Source organism: Taeniopygia guttata, chromosome 2 (assembly GCF_048771995.1).
Source record: "Taeniopygia guttata chromosome 2, bTaeGut7.mat, whole genome shotgun sequence".
Classification (NCBI taxonomy): domain Eukaryota; kingdom Metazoa; phylum Chordata; class Aves; order Passeriformes; family Estrildidae; genus Taeniopygia; species Taeniopygia guttata.
The window spans coordinates 38,510,620-38,529,795 of record NC_133026.1 but is presented as its reverse complement, the minus strand read 5'-3'; the positions used below and the strand labels follow the sequence as shown (position 1 = coordinate 38,529,795).

General features: G+C 38.6%; 1 protein-coding gene across 26 annotated transcripts in view; it reads left to right on the top strand.

Moving 5' to 3' along the window:
- The window catches only part of THRB (thyroid hormone receptor beta), a 169,323-nt gene that overhangs the window by 108,285 nt on the left and 41,862 nt on the right, over positions 1-19,176 (top strand). For 25 of the 26 annotated variants that reach the window (XM_030264983.4, XM_072925722.1, XM_072925705.1 and 22 more), the window contains one exon: positions 11,715-11,779. In XM_030264983.4, coding sequence (XP_030120843.1) covers positions 11,773-11,779 — 7 coding nt within the window. In that variant the 5' untranslated portion in view covers positions 11,715-11,772. Of the gene's footprint in view, positions 1-9,193; positions 9,218-11,714; positions 11,780-19,176 lie in introns of those variants that run through there. The other variant, XM_072925720.1, reaches the window with a different exon arrangement.

Here is a 19,176-nt window from a genome sequence, read left to right as displayed (position 1 = left end):
TTATTTATTCTGTTCTTTTATTAATTTTACTCCTGATCTCACACACTTGCTTTTTCCTGATAGAAACAGGGAAGGACATTTAACGTCTAGGCTGGTCTTGAATTTTAGTGTTGTTAACAAATTTTCAGAACAAAGTTTGTGTGGCAATTTCAGCTAGCTAACTCTGTCTGGTAAGTCTTTCCTCTGTGTGGCATTTATTATTTATTTGACCCACTATTACATTTAGGTAACTTAGCAATGATGTGGACTTGGGTTCTTGCTGGAAATCTATTCTCAGTAGTACTAGATTCATGGCTTTACTTAGTGCTAAAGGGAAGATTGACTTTACCAATTCATACTGTCATTCTCCAGAGCATACAAGTAGCACTTTATAGTGCCTTTCTTCAATGTATAAGGGTCTAAACACAAAAAGAGTTATAATGAATTACGTTGTCTTCAGGTTTTTTTTTTTTTTCACACTGCCAGACTTATATTCTTCAAAGGTGTTTCAGAAAGCTTCAGAAATAATTAGCAATTAAAAAGTAATTTCAATGCTCAGAGTCATAAATACCGTACTTATTACAAAAGACATTTACCTATCCTGCTTTCCTCTGGTGTGCCATTTTATGAGACAAGGTGAACCTCATCTTGACTTCGGGCAGTTGTGGTCTTTTGCCACTTGGTGCCAGCTGTGGTGGTCACCAGCCACCTCACAGGGATAATTCAACTCACTAACCCAGCACAAAACTAACCTATCAAAAAGTGGGTATTTTCTGCAGAGTCAGTGAAGCGAGTCCGGTCATGCAAGGGGTAGAAGGGGGCTGTGCTACAGAGAACAAAATCTTTTATGTCTGTCCTCATTAAACATCATGTCTATCCTTAAAGCTATCACCAGTTTTCATAGTGTTTTGCATGAACATTTTTAATGGGTTGACTGTTAGCCTCATACTTAAAACTCCCTGTGTCCCATGTGTTAGGCCTTCTTTATTCACTTTATTTTGAAATTCAGCTGTTAATATAAAGTTGTGTTGCATTTCAAAGCAAGAATTATGGTGTTGGCATTTTCTAGAACTATTAGCATAATTATCCATTTATTTAAAATTATTTCAAGCAACAAATTAATGCCTGATGCGATCTACATAATAGGAATAAAAAAATGCCCTCCTGTATTTGCAGTAAACTTTTATCCATTAGAAATATGCCACTAGACATTAAAATCAAATCACCTAAGGAAAGCAGCTTAACTCCTCTTTATCTTCAGCAACTTCAGCAGTTTTGCAGAGCCACCTGTAACTCAGAGTGGTTCAACAGTTCCCCACTCATGACCCCATACAGCCATACCAAGAACTAAATAAACCCTACTTACTAGCAATTAAAGTGATTTAATTTAAAACACACTGACAGATGCATAATGGGTTAATTAGAAAATAAGTAATTAGCAAATAGGATGGAAAAGGTTAAAAGGTTGTGGACTTTTGTTGTTTGCTTGGGAGAGAGAGCGAAATCATCAGTGATTAAACTTTTTCTTTTAATTTCTGGGCTTAATTCTATTACTGTTAGCTGTAAATGAGGCATCAGATAAGAAGAGAGGGGTAAAAAAATAAGAAGAAATCACTGTTTTATCAGACATACTGAAAGGCCATTGTTAATGCTTAGGCTGTGTGATTTATTTCCAGTCTGCACACAAAAGTAGGTGCACATCTATGATGTTTGTTCATAATGTCAGTATATATACAACTTCTGAGAAGAAGTAGTTGTCCTCCACTCTCTGCATTTGGCCCTCAGTGAGGTCAGGAAAAAGGGTATAAGATGTGATAGAGATTAGAACACACCTCTTAGGAAACTCTGCCTGCCTTAAAGATTAAATCAGCGAATCACTTAGTTAGGAATATGCCATAATGTGTTTGTTATTTAAAAAAAAAAATTAAAAAGGAATAGAACTTTGAATACAGTAACTTCTGAGCTGTGAAAATCCTCAGCTGAAATCCAGTTAATTACATGCAGTGCTGTTATACAGACAAAGCCATTACAGAGGGTATGAGCAATTTTCTGTTTAAAGGAAAAAGTGAAATCAGAACTTCTACTTCATTTTCACCACTATTATTCCTTCTCTCCATTACTTTTTTCTGCCCAAAACCAGAAGCAAATAGGCATTTAGATAGTTTTAATACAGTCATATTATATGACCACTAGCTTATTGCCATGTAACTTGAAACTCTTTATTTATTTATAATAATTATAAATGTATTGATGTATCTATGAAACATGTGGTTTGTATTTTGAAATTTCAGAGAGAATGTTTGCAGAAAGCCTTCTCCAGTCTGAGCCTAATTTTTACTGAAGTCATTGAATTTTTTCTTTTGAAAAATAAGCCTTTGGGTGAACCTCAGAAATAGCAATATGAATTTTTCCATCTCAAAATATCAATTAAAACCAGGTATGATTTTTTTCCTTCTAAATATAGCTGCGTGCTAACCTAATTACATGTTCACCAGTAACCATTAGCATAATTTGACCAAATTTCCCATAGCAGTCACATTCTTCCATCATTCCTTGCTCTGTTGAGCATGGCTATCCCTGTGTTCACTTCCTCATCACTTTTCCAGCCATAGTTCACTCTCAACAGATATCTGTCAGTGCATCCCCATAATCATTTAACTTTACATGTTTGTCCCCCCCTTTCTATTAGTCATACTTCTTTATGTCTCTTCAATATGTGTGCTTTCAATCTGCCTTCTATGATGTTTTCTGCTTTACTGCTTGATATAAAGCCTGAACCTACACATCCTGAGATGCACTGTCCTTTTTTTGGTGTGTGTCACACTCTCATCAACCCTCTGATGCCATTTTCTCTTGAGCCACTTCTGGAGTGGTGGGCAAAGGCTCTAGGTCTGCCAGTTTGACTTGTGGAAAGGATCTTGCACAGATTCTTGCTAGACTTTATTCTCCCACCATAGTTCTTGCTGGATGGGGATATAGATTTTAGAAAACAAATAACTTACTGTTCTGGTCTGTTACTTTGATTTTGTTGAAAATCAACTGCTTCAAAATTTTTCCCAATTTTAATTGAGTTTAAGCCATGTATTTAATGTCCGGAAACTGTGTCAAACATTTCAGAATTCAGTGGTTTGGCAATTCAGCAATCAGTTTTTAGGAAAAGTAGAATCAAATTTGGAAACTCATCAAGTCACACAATAGACAAAACCCATGAGGCTAAATCTATAGCTGTAAAAGCATGTTTGTTTTCCAAGGTTTTATGCAAAGTTCTATATATTTGCACCCTGTAATTCAAAGCCTGCAATACAGATAGCAATTTTTCACTTAGATTTTTCTTATGATTTTAGAATTTATTTTTTCAACTAAATGGTGACTTTCTGAAGCTCTGGTTAAGAAAAGCAGAAAGCTTAAAGCTGAATTAATTCTGCTGTTCATATCTGAATCCCTGAAAACAGCTCAAACAAACGCCAGTACCAGTCTTTGGGGTAATACTTATTCCTATTCAGAGTGACATTTGTAGATTAGAACATACTCATTTCTGCTTCACTGATTTTTTTTAGGCACAGCATATATAAAATACACTGACAAAATGCATTTATGTTAACAAGATTTACCCAGGTACCTCCCCTCTTGACATTTAGAAAATATCCTTTTTCTTTATCTATTGCATTATAAGGGGGAAAATTCACCAGTTTCAAGGAAAGTCTTTGAAATTTATTATCTTTGGGATTAACTAACGTCAGTCAGTTGCAAAGTAGGTAGGTAATTCAAGACAGCCTTCATCTAATATACACTTCTAAGTGAGTAATAAGAGAAATTAGCATCGAAGATAAACTGTCCCATGATGAAATTTCAGGGAGAGCTTATGTTTCCTGAGTCAACAGAACAAAACAGACAAACAAGGAAAGGTTTATGTCAAAGCTGTTGTCTGAATGGAACACCTGTGTGCTAAAGAAAGAACACAAAAACCATGAAATATCTCAAAAAACCACAAAATTATCACTCAAATTAGAGATATTTTGTATAAACTCCCTCCCTCCCCCCTTTGCTTTTCTATCATTCATGGTCCTCCAGGATTCTTGCTCAACTGGATATTTATTCAAGTTGGTAGAGGTCTTTGTGAATTAACACAAATCTTTGATGATAGAAACATCACTTAATTTACAGATCAGCTACTCTGGCAGAACAGCTCATACAGTAATACTTCATGTTAAGAAAATCACTCAGGGGCAGTAGAAGCCTGGTTATCGGAATAGTGGCTAAACGGGGCTGTCTCCAGTTCTGTGCTCCTCTCATGCCCTCCTGTGTACACATGTAGTAGGTCAAAGCAAAGAGCTGGAGAGCTGACATGTCTGCTAGGGGATGAAGTAAAGCGAAGAGAAGGCTGCAGCCCATTATGCTGACCTGGTGTTAAGCTGAATGTAAGTAGATTTCTTAGAGCCTTTAGATCTTAGGGGCAGTCAACAGCTCCAGATTGTGATAATAGGTGATTTGAGATACTCTGGAAATGAGATAACATTACTCATTTCTGTAAGTACAGGGCAAGAGGAGAATTACATATTCTATTTTCTGCTTGATGCCCAGGTGGTTTAAAGGTAATATTACAGTCTCCATCTGTGTTTTTTCAATGATACTTACGAAACTGCCTTTCTAATCTGTTCAGGCTACTAGGAGACCAACAGACACTAAAATTCTGTTTCTTTTTGCCTGTGAAGAAATGCATTATTATATTTTCCATGCATAATAACTCATTATTATATTTTTCACATACAAAAATACCTATTTCCCCCAGTGCAGTAAGTCATTAAGTTTTAGTTTTGATGAAATCATAAAAACAGCTTCTACAACTTCTATCTTGCTTCTGTCTTGCATTATTTTATTTTGCAGTGCTGGGTCTCTTTTTTTTTTTTTTTTTTTTTTTTTTTTTTTTTTTTGTAGCTATATTCAAATCAACAGCTTTATCATTCAGGCTGTCCTACAAACCATATGCCCGATCCAAAGCCTTACTACAATGCAACTATAGGAGGAATTAGGTTTTTTGTACAATTCAGTAGTGTTTATCCTGCAGATATTCTTATTGAAACACAAGAGCTTTCAAAAACCTGTTGGACAGTGAAGTTACCATTATCTTTTATGAGACTTATTGTCTGCATGTAATAATTTTCTGGCTTTTGTGCTGTAAAAAAATCTGCTGATGCCTGCACAGAGCTGAACATGAATCAAGTCTGTGAGAAGGGGATATTACACAGAATTACTGGACATTCCTATTAAAAAGCTCAATAGCTCTTTGCTTTTTTGTTCTTATGTTTCAGGATAGACTGCAAGTATTTATACAGATAGTGCACTGTGGTTTTGATTTTATGCTTTATTGCATGTTTTTGTGTCCTTGTGAGCTGCCCTATACTAGCAATAAAAAAGCATGAGTCAAAGCCTGCTTCTGAGCTTGTGCCTACAAGCTAGCTCTTATGGGTGCTTTCAATTAAACATATTTGGAAAACTAGATAGATTTTTATTTCTCATGCAATGCACAGCTGTTCATTATGTTTTGCAAGGGAGGAGATACTGCTGGAACATGATAAATGTATCATGTAGCATAAGCCATGGTCTAGTACATTTTATACTGAATATGTATAACTTGCAAAATCCTCTGTATAGCTTGCTCCAAAATACTAATTTTTGCTTTGCTGTTAAATATTGCAATATTAAATATTGAAACAAATTTAAAAATTCAGGCATCAATAATGGGCTACCTTGTAATTTTTTCTGATGCGGGAGTTGCTACTCTGGATTTTTCACTAAAGACGAACTTAGAAGTGAGAGCGACTTTCACAGAGGGAGTTTACAGAACAAAATGTTCAGATGATACATCCCATAATTCATCACCCCAAGCCAGGATAACCCCCAAGAAAAAATAAGGAAGTGCCATAAGTTGTGGAATGGCAGGGCAAGAGGGGCTGGTGTCCTGTGGCTCTCGCTCTGGCTGTGATGGAGCTTTCCCCCTGTGCCCGGTTCAAAACCTCCATGCTCTGCTCTCCTGCTCAGTGCCCTCATCAGCTCCCAGAGCCTGGGCAGGCTTTCCCCGGGTCTGCCAGCAGCCCGCCCTTCTTCTCAGCCTCCCTGGAGGCAGCCTGGCAAGAGTTTTGTGTAAGAGCATTGTGTAAGAGTGCAGGAATAAACCAGAGACATCAGGAACTGCAGGTAGGGTTACAGGAGGGACTTGTGCAAATGAGCCAGGTTGCCCCATGGTCCTTCCTCTGGATTTTAAAAGGAGGTGTCAAAGAGCAGTCCAGCAAGGAGCTGGGCAGCTTGTCAGTGCTTCTGAAAGGTGCAAAATCGCTTTTCCCACCTGTTCCTGTCTTGAGAAGAGACAGGAGGCAGCAGTGCTTGTCCACCCTGTGCAGCTGCTTGATGAGTGGGAAGGGCAGCCTGAGGCCTTCCAGAAGGTGTGTGGTTCATGGTATGGACAGGAACCAGGATTCAAACCACAAAATTACCCTAGCCCTGGCCTAGAGGCAGCCACCATTTAAAGCTGAAGCATCAGAATATGGTCAAAAATACCCTCGTCCCCTGGGCAGCAAACTTCTGTTAGATAGTCATTGGTTAATCTGATGCATTCCTGTGAAGGAGGAGGCACTTGATGAAAGTGGGAAAGCACCTAACTACACTGATTAATGCTAATTGATTAATTGCCTTTCATTATGGAAAAAGTAAGGATGTGCAGTAACTGGCAATATGGCTAGACAGTGCTTCTGTATTGGAGACCTATTCAGGGCAGAGGAGCTGAAGATTCCAAAGATGTCTCTTTTTTATAATTTATTTAGGGCCATTATAAGAATATTATTTTCCTGGAGCAGGGCTGTAGGTCTAAAACAATACTCCAAATCAGGATGCAGTATGCATTTTGCTGCGTTCATTTGAGGTATCCAATGTGATCATGACTATCTTGTTTGGGAAAAAAAAGAAAAAAAAAAGAAAGAAGAAAAAGTAGGGTATAATGCCAGTGATGGAGAAGGAGCACAGTGCTCAGTCTGCTGCTGCAACTCTCTAGCAGGGAGGTCATGCGGCATGTGAGATAGCAGCCTCTGAATTGATGCTGCAGCGCTCAGGGACTGTGACTCAGAGCCATGAGACCTTGGGTAGCTCTTTTGTGGGCAAGTAAGTGCTCAACACACAGAAGATAATCAAACAAAGCCTGCTCCCTGTGACATTAGCAAAGCTTACCATAAAAATTGTGTCACTTCTGGCATGAAAGAGACTTACTCTGCAGTGTCCGTAAAGACCCCCAGACATTACTGGCCTGATGTAGTGGCGACTCGTCTGTGACTCATCCTCATCCTTCCCATTTGTGCCTGCTCACCTACTTTTAGCTGTAGACTCTTAAAAAGAACCTGATTTCCTCCAACATCTTACACAACTATGCCTTCAAGAGGCACTGGCTACAATTAATGTAGACACCACTTAATATTCTTGCTAGTGTGAAGTAGAAGCTTTGTTGTGCCTTCAGAAGGCTGTGCTATGTATGTGCCAGAATGGATAAATAGTTCTGTATTTCCACAATGTTTCCATCTATGGGCCACATTCCTTGGAAAGAAAAACAGGAAATTACTTCTGCCATATAAAATGTAGTATAAAAACATCCTTCAGAAAAGATCCCAAGACATTTGGGAAGATTATTAAAATCATACAAGATTTTAAGTATCACTATGATTTTAATCAATATTTATTATAATTTTAATTTTAATGGTTTAAATAATCATCACCACAAAGCAGGTATTACAAACGGGCTCAGTTACTGTGTATCTTTCAGTGGCTGCTAAATTGACCTAGTGGAGGTGCCAGATGGGTGAGATGCTGTACATTAACATCAACATCAAGACCTGCTCCAAGAAACTTTATCTCTAGGCAGGTGTGAGGAGAAAAAGAGGATGCACACTCTCCATTTTATACTGTGGCACTCAAAAAGACTGCCAAAGCTAGATATGTTAGTGTAATGCTTCAAAACAAAAGGCCAGCTTTTCTTACAGTTATTTAGTAATTAGTTTTTTTACACAAGTGACAGCTGCTTTTATGCCAAGTCCTAGTCTCATCACGGAAAATGGCAAAACTCCCAGGATAACTAGAATTTTTCTCTTTGTACAGAATTCATTGAAGAACATTGTATTTGTCCTTTTTTTTTGTCATCCTCTTTAATAGATTGGTGCAAAACCAATAATTTTAGGTTTAGTAAATAATTATTTACAGGAGGGGCAGAATTTTTGTTTAAAACACTCAGTTGTTTGCTTCAAGTATGCTTGTGTGTCACTGAGTCACTAAACCACAATTTAATTCTGAGAAATGGCTTATTGTTGAGGTTCACAACGTCCCATGATGTGGTGGGATGGGTCAGAGTCTGATTTTAATTGTAGGTCTGATCTAAATTTTTATCCTCTCAAATCTGGATTGACAAACTCTGAAGGATTTTGAATTTCCACAAGATGTCAGCAACAAAAAGAAAGACCTCTGGTTGTATGGTTTGTACATGGGAATATCAAACAGGGTATTTTCTCTTCACTTATATGATTAAAGAGATTCCGTTTTTTCTAGGAGCCTAGATGAAGTCTCAGGTGGCTTGCCTGGGAGAAAAGATGAGGTAAAAACACATTGTCACACATATACTGGTGCATATTTTACCAGTTCACAGACTTGTTAGGGTTGGAAGGGACTTCTGGAGGTCATCCAGTCCAACCCCCTGCCGAGGCAAGGTCATTTAGAGTCAGTTACGGGTGACACGGGAAAATGTCCAGATGTGTTTTAGATGTCTGCAGAGAGGGAGACTCCATGACTTCACAGGGTGGCACGTTCCAGTGCTCTGCATCCCTCATGTGTAAGGAAGTTTCTTCTGTAAAACTTTAGTAGGTTTTGCATTGTGTTTGCTTTGCAAATAGAATGAACTTTATATACTGAATTCAGTAATTTCCATTCAGTACAATATATTACAAGGAGAAATTATTTCAGATTACTAGGGGATTAGAAAGGACAAAATAAATTGTCTCCCCAGGGAAGTGGTCACAGTCTCAGGCCTGTCAGAGCTCCAGGAGTCCAAGAGAATGCTCTCAGCCACATGGTGCCATCCGCAGAATCACAGAATCTGCTGAGTTGGAAGGGACCCGTCAGGATCACACTCCTGGAGTTGTCCTGTGCAGACCCAGGAGCTGGACTTCGACGATCCTTGTGGGATAGTCTGGATAATCTATGATTATGGGTTTGTTTGGGTTTATTTCCTACTTTTTTATTTGGGAGAGGTAGTGTCTGTGTGTTTGTGTCTTGTGGGGGTGTTTTGCGTGTAGATGTTCGCTGGGTTTTTCTTGGTTCTTTATTGCTTGGTTTTGGGTTTTTTTTTTTTTTGGTTTTTTTTTTGAGTTTTTTTTTTTAATCATGAACAATTCCAAATTTTGGAGTAGCAATTAGTGTGATCTAAAGCTGCACGCAGGCGTGCCGGGTTGAGGCCGGGAGGCGCGGGGAGCTGGAGCAGCCCGGGCATGGCGCTCCGGGCCGTCCCGCGGCCGCCAGGGGGCGGTGCGCGCCGCGGGCGGGCGGGGAGGCCCCGCCGCCTTCCCGCCGCCTTCCCGCCGCCTTCCCGCCGCCTTCCCGCCGCCTTCCCGCCGCCTTCACGGCGCTGCTGCCCGGCCGCCTGCCTGCCCCGCTCCTCCCGGCCCGCGGTGGGCGCGGGGTGTGGCCCTGCCTCACACCCGTCTCCAGCAGCGGGGCTGAGCGGAGCCCCGGGCGTGGGAGCGCCCCGGGGCCGTGGGCTGAGGTGAAGCGGCGGGGCCGCGTCCCAGGCGCGTTCATCACCCGGTAATTACCTGCCTTCGCCTGCTCTCTCTTTCTGACCTGGCCTGAACGCAGCAGAAGCGCTCCATGTTCAGCCCGCTGCTAGGGGAGGATATTTATTTCAAGGGAAAGGGAAACAGGGACAAGACTGTGGCACATGCCTAATGGAGGGAGAGAAATCAAATCCACAGGTTTGTTAACAAAGACCTGTTTCTTACCATAAAACGGTGACCAGGACAATTTAAGAGAGGTTTTATTTCCTCTCTAAAATGTCACTTCCACACTAACACTAAAAGAGAGGTGTTTTCTGTTTGTAGAATGACAGGATCAGCAAGGTTGGAAGAGGCCTTTTAGATAATCCAGTCCAAACATCAATCCAGAACTACCCTAAACCACATCATCCAGCATTAGATCCAGATACCTCTTAAACCGCTCCAGGGATGGTGACTCCACAGCCTCCCTGGGCAACCTATTCCAATGCCTGACTGTCCTAACAGTGACAAACTTTATGTAATATCTAATCTGAGTCTCCCCGTCTCAGATGAAGGCCGTTTCCTCTGGTCCTCTCTCTGCAGTCACACCTCACTACATTCTCCTTTTGGGCACTTGTAGAGAGGGATGGGGTTCCCCCTGAGCCTCCTCCAGATTAAACAACCCCAGCTCCCTCAGTCCTTCCCCATAGGACATGTTTCCTTCACAAGCCTTGTTGCCCTTCTCTGGACATGCTGCAGCACCTCAATGATCTTTTTAAAGGGAAGTAAAACTCACCCAAAACTGAATACAGTATTTGAGGTGTGGCCCCACCAGTGCTGAGTACAGGGGGATGTTCCGGAGAGCATGACTCTGTTCTCAGGCTAGTTTTCCACAGGGAGTATTGGGGTCACTTGTAGGCCCGGGATTTCTTACTTTAAAATTCTAATAAGATCTCGTCGCTATTCTGGAGTAATGCCTTTAGGATTGTCTCTGCTTGGGTTGGATTGTTGGAGCGAGCTAGGATCATCTAGCTGGGCACTGTGTTTTGGCAGGGTTGGCTGAACAAGGGCATGTTGCCTGTGATGCCTCTGTGTGAAAAACGTGAGGGCTGGTATAAATACCGACACGGACAAAGGATGTTGTCATAACTGGTATCCATGACTTTCTCTCCTGGCACTAAATTAGCTTACAGGGCTTCGATATTTGCTACCAAGCAGAAAAAGAGTATAGTTATTATGTTTGTGTGTGTATGGACATATAAAAGGGGAACACAATCTAAATATCAAAAACAAGACTTTAAAATGACAGATTCAGTTCTTCACAGATGCAGATGTCTTGTTAATAAAATAAAAGATGTCATTGTTCAAAAGTTAAGTGTTAAGTACATGCAAATTTGTTTTCTACCATATGAGTAAAATTGTTATTTACATCTCAGAACTTTGTAAAAGTCAGTAGACTTTTGGGTTTTGAGTGACTGGGTAAGAATTGGTGTAACTGTGACAGAGAATTTCTAATTCCTTTGAATCCTCTGTTTTTACTGAACCTAAGAGTAATGGTATATGCATATCATTAGAAGCTGTAAAGTGGAAACCAGTTAGCTCCTAAGGTCACATATGAGACTTGGAGGAACTTCTGAAAAAAAATAACAGAAAATATTCCATGAAGTGCACAAAAGATTTTTTTTTTTCTTTTAGCATCAGTAGGCATAAGCTTCTAAATCCCTGTTAACCACAGCTCCTCCAGTCCACCATGTTTTTGACCTGATTTACATTTGTTATCTCATGCAGCTAAGCAAAGTACTTTGAATTTAATATGTTAAGCCATCAGACATTGACCATGCTATTCAAGATCTAGAAGGTTCCATCTTGGTTAAATGTTAATGGTATTCTGAAAATGAGCATTTATGAACATATTACATGGGGGCTTTTCCCTTTTTTTTTTTTTTTTTTTGGCAGGTGACATTGGTGACAGAAGAAAGACAAGAATGATTACATATCCATAACTCCCAGCAGTATGTCAGGTAATCATATTTAATAAGAACATCTGTGCAAGATTTATAGCTTTTCTGGAGTGATTATTGCTAAATATTTATTGAAAAAATGCTTGTTTAATAATTTGTGAATTAATTGGTGCTGGGAGTGGAGCTCTTTCCTCCATCCAGAGCGTAGTGATGTAGGACACATTGTAATCTTCCCCAGTGTTTTTGAAACCTATTTTTTTGTTCTGAATGCACATTCCAACTTCAGCTATCCTGCTGAAGCTGGCAGCACAGAAACAGTTTCTGCTGAGTATCCTCGACTAAGTTATTTTGTAACATTGACGTATCCCCTGAGCTTCAAAGTGAGGCAGTCAAACATAGATTGCCAAGTACGCTTCAGAGAATTATTGACTAGGTCTGCAGGTGGGCTGAAGATCCAGAGTTGGCATGACCATTAACCATTTTAAGCCTGCTTAACCAAGTATTATCCCTGCCAGTTAGTTGCAAAGCATCTGAAGGCTACACATCAATTAGCTGTGTCAGAACCCCCATGTATCTAATCCCAGAAAAGGGTTTCTAGAAATACTTCCTTATTATGTGTAGATCACATAGAAGACCAGAGAATTTCAAACTTCCAGAATTTGTTTTAGTATTCATCAGTTTGTCTAAGAAAATGTTCTACTGATAGTATTTGTCAATGTATATTTTAAGAACCAAATGCATAAATGGAACCTTTTAAAAACCTGCAAAATACAGCATGTGCTGCATAGGAAAAGTCATCACTAACAAGACTTATTCCTGGTGTTTTGCCCAAAGGACAGTTTATTTTTGCTTGACTATGAAGATAAATTTTCTTTTTCCTTTTCCCTAAAAGGCTCCCATCCATTTGTACTGGCCAGCAAGGGGTAACAGCTACATTCGCCAACAAAGATGGTCTTCTGATTTTAGGTTTTTAGATAAGAGGTAAAATTCATGGGAAGAAACAGAGTATTATGTAAATACATGCTTTCATAGTAAACCCTATTATTTGATAGTATGAAAAGGTGTGTCTTTTTATGGTTACTTTGCTGCCTATTGAAGCAGAGACAAATATAAGAAGGAAGCAGAGACCATTGAGGCATTTTGTGGAATAAAGTGGAATACTGACCCTTTGTTGGTGTGTCACGCTCTGACTTGGCATCGCTGCCACACGAGGATCAGGAATGAGTTAGTGTCCTTAGGCTGCATTGGCAGGCCCTGCTAGAGTAGCTTTGTGATGTCCTGCAGTCATTCTGGGCATGGTGATTTCTTTTGGCAAATACCTGTTTTGAAAGAATTTAAAGCACTGTCATCTAACTTGGCCTCTTCCAGCTCTCTGTTGTGCTCTCCCCTGTCTCACACTAAACTGTGTTTTAATGACATTTTACTACAGGGCTTGACATTGCTGTGGTTTTAGAGGGAGTAGTTAATAGTTTCTGCTGTGTGATGGCAGGAGATGAGGAAGGAAATGCAGTGTACCCACTTTATCCTCACCTTATCTGTTGGCTCTGTGGCTTCCTGTGGAGGGTGGGTTTGTGGAGGTTTTCCACTAGCACGCTAATCAGTCCTGTCCCCCTGGACTTGCCCCTGGTAGGGCAGCTCTGCTAAGCTCAGAGAAACACAAAGCCTAATTGGAAGGACCTATATTTTCTGCATTTATTTTGACAGAAGTCAGCAGAGAAAACATGTGCAAAGAACATCATCAGGGGAAAAAAAAAAAAAAAACCAAAAAAAAAAAAAAGGTTGAGATGGAGATGACTTTAAAGCTGTAGATGTCCAGCATTTTTCATTATGAGCAGTTAGTATTTTCTGTTTCTGATTATAGGAATGACATTCCCTACATGAGAGTAAATATGAAAAGAAACATAGATTAAATTAAAGTCTTTCAAACAGTATAAAAACTTCATAAATACCATGATCCTGAGCCAGACAGGAGTCATTTTCTAATGAATGATAATGGAAGTTTAGATTCTGTTTCTGAGTCACTGGAATATGGCAGCAGAATCTAATATGAAACCGAAGCAGCTGGCTAAAATAACAGGCTGTATTATTCTGTGGCTTTGGTAGATAATTTTTCCTCCCCATATGTTATGTTTCTACTGCAGTATGTATTTTCCACTTGTAGGCACTGCCTGAAAGCCTTCAGGTTCTAGCACAATCTAGAGAAGTTTTTCTAACAGGAGATTGCAGAATTTGACGTTGACAGTAAAACCAGTCTTTAGTACATTTCAGTCTAAAAAATTTGTCACCATCATTTTTACAGGCCCCCTTCAGGTACTAAAAAGCCACAGTAAAGTCTCCCCAGAGCTGTCCCTCTTCAAGGCTGAACAGATTCAACTTTTTCAAGCTTTCATTATAGGAGAGGTGTTTGATTCCTGTGGTCATCTTGGTGGCCCTCCTCTGGACTCACAGGTCTATGTCCTTCCTGTTCTGAGGACCCCAGAGCTGGATGCAGTGCTCCAGGTGGGGTCTCATGAGAGGGAAATAGAGAGGCAGAATCTCCTTCCTTGCTCTGGTGGCCGCTTTGGATGCAGCCCATGGTGTGATTGGTTTTCTGGGGTGTAACAACAGTGTTCATCAGCAGTTTTACAGCTGACACCAACAATTGCTGCCCACAGAGTAATGTCTGAGAAAAAAAAAACTTTATCAGCATTATTAAATTATTACTATCTTAGCAATAAGAGCAAGTTATTTTGTGTGCATACATTTGCACAATAGAATAGTAAAAAAGTTGGAAAGTATGTAAAATAATGTTCAAAGTTCTTTCTGTTTTAACACTGTAATGAAGCTTCTGGTTTAGCATCACTCTTCACTGGCCATAGCTCTCACTGAAGACTCCCTTTCTGTACATTTTCTGCCAAAATGCAGGACAAACCTTGAGATATATTTTCATCTTACTTTATTTACTACAGTGAAAACTGAATAAGAAATTAAAGAAAGTGTTCTAAAACCTAGAAAATAGTATTTGTAGAATACAGTAAATCTCATAATTTTTACTTTCATGGCAGATGAAGAAAGAATGTAAAGGGTGTAATAGTGGTTCCAGAAAAAGCTACAGCAGTTCCTTCACTGATTTCAGTAAGGCCAGGGTTTTACTCTGCTTTTATTTGGGAGCTTCAAAATCAACTCAGTCACTGTGCTTCTACTCAAATATCCACACTGTTTTATTTGGTAATGACTGAAAAGTTAGATCAAGATAGGAATTATAATAAAATTAAGTGCTTACGTTGGGGAATATAATTTAAATGTCATAAATGCATATTTTCAGTAAGTAGAATTTAATATGCAACGTTTCTTGAAACAGGTCCCTCATTTGGAGAAGAAAATTAATCAGCTTTCATGCAACAAATCCATTTGAAAACCAGTGTCTCCAAGGGTGTTGCACATAGTTTCCAAGAACTGGGAAAAGTAATAGAATAGGAAAGGTACCACATTTTCTTCATGAGTCTTTTCACTTTAATGCTCACTACCCTGCAAACCTGACATTAATTTAGGCAGAGAACAGTTTATTGTTTAATATCAGCTGAGAAATTACTTCTCCCAGATTTCTATAATGATTTTCCTAGGATAATTTAATTTGACATACATCACTGTCTGACACTTCTTTCGCCTGCCAGACCATGATAAAATCTGACTAACACAAGTGTATTATTTCTTTTATGTAATGGACTTTTTAGGAGGACAGTAAATACTTTAATATAAGGTTTTGTTATGCCAGGATTCAGAGGCTTTGTAATGAGCTTTTGGGGATTTTCAAAAGGTTAACAAGATTTATATTGTGGGATGTTTTTGCATGAAGCTATGAATCACTCCATGATGGCTCTTATTACTTAGAAGCATATTTCTGAATATGCAGTTAAAAATATCACACTTGCTAAGTTTTAGGTTACAGACACTCTGGGTTAATTTTACCCTTTTTTGGGTTCAAAATTTAATATTTTTAGAAGTGCTTTGTGAAAGTACTATATAAATACAAAAGCCAAGTAGTCTGGGAAACATTTTGTAATGTTTCAAATTGTATACAATTCTTTAATATGTTGTGTTTTCTTTCCAATTTAGGAATATCTGCTCTTTTTTTCCGCAAAAAATCACACATTAAAAAAAAAATAAAAAGGAAGGGGAGGGGGATTTGATTAGATTTTGCAAAGAATAGAGAGAACAAACTTTTTTTTGTAGAAATAGCAGCATTTTTTTTAGTTCTGTAGCATTTCGTAGTCATTTTAGGTACATTTCATTATGTTAATGCTGATGAGTTTATTCTGTTGTTTTTTTTTTTTTAATGATCTATCAGTATATTTAGTCCCTTTCTGTAGCAGTTTTATTTAAGCCAGAGCTGTTTCTTTTGTTAACTTATTTTTCTGAAATTTATTTCTGCTGGGAGCAGACTGTTGTATTTTAAATTTTGAGTTTAATTCTTAAATTGTGTAGCTGTATTTCACTACACTGACATCAGGCAAGGAGGACTGCAAAATGTTGTCAGTATAAAATGTACTTGTTCATTTTGCAGGCAAGAAGCTTTTGGAGTAGTTATTTTAAAGGAGTAAAATGTCCTGTTTTTTCTAAGTCGTCTCCAATAGCCTATAAAATAAAGCACTTTGCTGCTTTGCTGTGCTTGCCACAGGAGTTGCAGCTTGACATTTTATGATATTCAAAAAGCTGCTGTTTAGTTCTTCTGATAACTGTATGTCAGAGCAATGAACTTACAACACTTGTCTTTGGTATTGATCCCTATACACAGAGAGGACTTTAATTTTTTTGTGCCAGTTGTAAAGCTGTTGGTAAACTGTAGGATCAATCCAATTGGTCATTTCCCAGTTATTTCCATATAAAATACCTTTTGCATTCACTAAATGGACTTCTCATTATGTTCTTTAAAAGCATCAGATTTGCTGCAGTGCTATTGTAAAAAAAGACAAATGTTTAAGGAAATGTGTACATTCTGCCGTACACAAAGGCCTTTCACTATTGCTTTGTTGTGTTTCTGAAAATGGTTGTACCAAACTAGAGTTTATTTGAAATTAAAATAATTTTCTCCTCACATCCAAGTTTGTCTTTCTTACTGAATAAGCTTTGATTGCATTGTTTGAGCAAACCGTACTTGTTTATTTACCTTTTTTGTCTATAAAAAATTACATATTTGTCAAGACTGCTAGTTTTAGTACCTTTGTTTCTTTTACCGGTCCATTACTCAAACCTCAGTGGGAGGTGGGATTTTAAGATACTGGCTATCTCTTTAAGCAGTTTTAGAATCAAAATAATTTGATCTCTTTCATCACCTTGAAAAAAGAAAAAGCTTCAATTATGTGCATGCATCCCCAGGATTTTAGCAAGTAGCAGCCAAATATACTGTCCATTCCCCACTGGGAAGAAACGGAAAATCTAATGAGAGATTATGGAAAGACCGTGTGAATTGATTTGAAAGTTCATGAGGAAAGTAATATTCAGAATCAGGATTTTAGAAGAAGGTGGCAGTGATCTAAATTGATTTGTAGAAGTGATTTGAGTGATTTCCTAAAGGGTTCACTGTAACTTATTGTTTTTAAAGATGTGTTTTACATGTTTTGAGCCATATTCTGAAAGTGGTGTTTTGTCTTCTTGCTTTTATTTTAGTAGGTTCCCAGACTTTACAAGAATTATCTAACACAACATGAAGAGAATAAATATCCATTAACATTCCCTTATTCACACAAAGAATAGTCTGCAGAATGAACCCTGGAGAGGTGGATTGCTGTGTGTGGGGAATTAAATCAATGTTGTTTTAAAACAAACAGAGGGAGGTGGTTCTGCACATGAAGAGACAGACATTGGGATTCCTTGCTAGAGGGAGCTGTGAATACAAAAAAAGTACACAAGAGTAGACTGGGCTTTAGTTCAGAGAGAGATCCATTGGGTATTGCTGCATTTTAGAAAGGCCACAAGGGCTCAGGCAGTCCCTTGGGCTGAGGAGTAGCTGGGGATTGAGAGACTCTTGGTGGGAGCTCTCATATGTGCTTGCTTTGTTCTGGGTATCCACTTATGACTCCTGTTGGAGAACAGCAGCCAGGTGAGCCCTCTGGTTCAGGTGTAGTTTCTCCTCAGAGAAACTCCCTCCCATGTGTCGTGCAGAACTATGAGATGGAAGAATGCATTTAATATCTATGTGGCTGTACTGGTTACCAGCACCGTTCTAGTTCCATGGTGTGTCCTGGTATTTTACTGCTTTTCCCCATATAGCTTTGCTAATTAATTTCTTTTGGTAAGTTTGTTTTATCTGTAGCTGCTGTAAGATTCTGTATTGGTCTATACAATTCCTGTTCATTTCTCAAAGGACAGGTTTTCAGAGAGCTCTTTACATACCAAAATTCTGAACCCTGCCCCATTTGCTTCTCTGTGCTCAGAACCTGCCTCTGGTTAACTTACAGATGAACTGCTATGTTCTTCTGCGTATTCTTTTTCTCTGATTAATATTTTCTCATGTTTAGAAATTTGAGCATAATGTCAACCCCAGCTCTTGATAAGTGTGTGTGTAATATTGCTTTAAAAGTTAATGGAAATTTAGCATGTTTTTAAAGAGTGATTGCACTGATTCAAAGAGGAGCTCATTAAGATATATCAAGAACCAAGATAAAGCTATTACGTTCTTTATTACAAGTTTTCTAATATTGTCTTTTCTTGCACATTAGAAGCTGTTTACAAAGTTTATTGTAATTATCTGTGCACTCTTCTTTACTCATAATTTAATACTTGTCCAAAATACTGGAAATACTGAAATTTAATCTTGAAATCCATATTCTAAAATGTAATATTTAAATATTTTATAATAGTGCCACTGCTAAAGCAAGTAGCAGAACAACAGCCCTGGATTAAATAACCCTGGCTGTTTATTTCTACAAGCATACACATATGCACATGTTTCTGAAATATTAAAAACGACCTCATGGTTTCAGTAGACATTGCTCGTTCTACCTGCTACAGTTCTTTTCACGCTACAATTTTTTTCTTATAGGCATTGTAAGTTTTGTATTTTAAAATTCAGGAAAGAAATCACATGCTCTCAAAGGTTTTATTTACAGAGGCAAAATTTGCATATTTAAGAAGAGTCTGGCTAGTCTATGTGACTTGGGCTCCATCCTTCCGCTTACTCAATGATCATACGAGCCTAGTTTAAAAGTTGTGAAAAAGAAATCAGTTGTGAAGTGTTTCCCTCTGTAATAAGGAAGCATAAAGAGAAAATGCTATGCTTTTTAGGGAGGAGAAAATGGAAGGATAGGAGAGAAAAGAGGAAGAGGAGTGAAGAAGCAAAATAAAAGAGAGAAAATAAAATGCTGTGAATTGACAGCAAGATTAATGAGAAGAAATGAAACTTTAGCCTTGTCTGGCACAGATGGTTTTGTCTTTCCCAAAATAAACACACATGAAAACTTTACGTGCTTTTACTTACA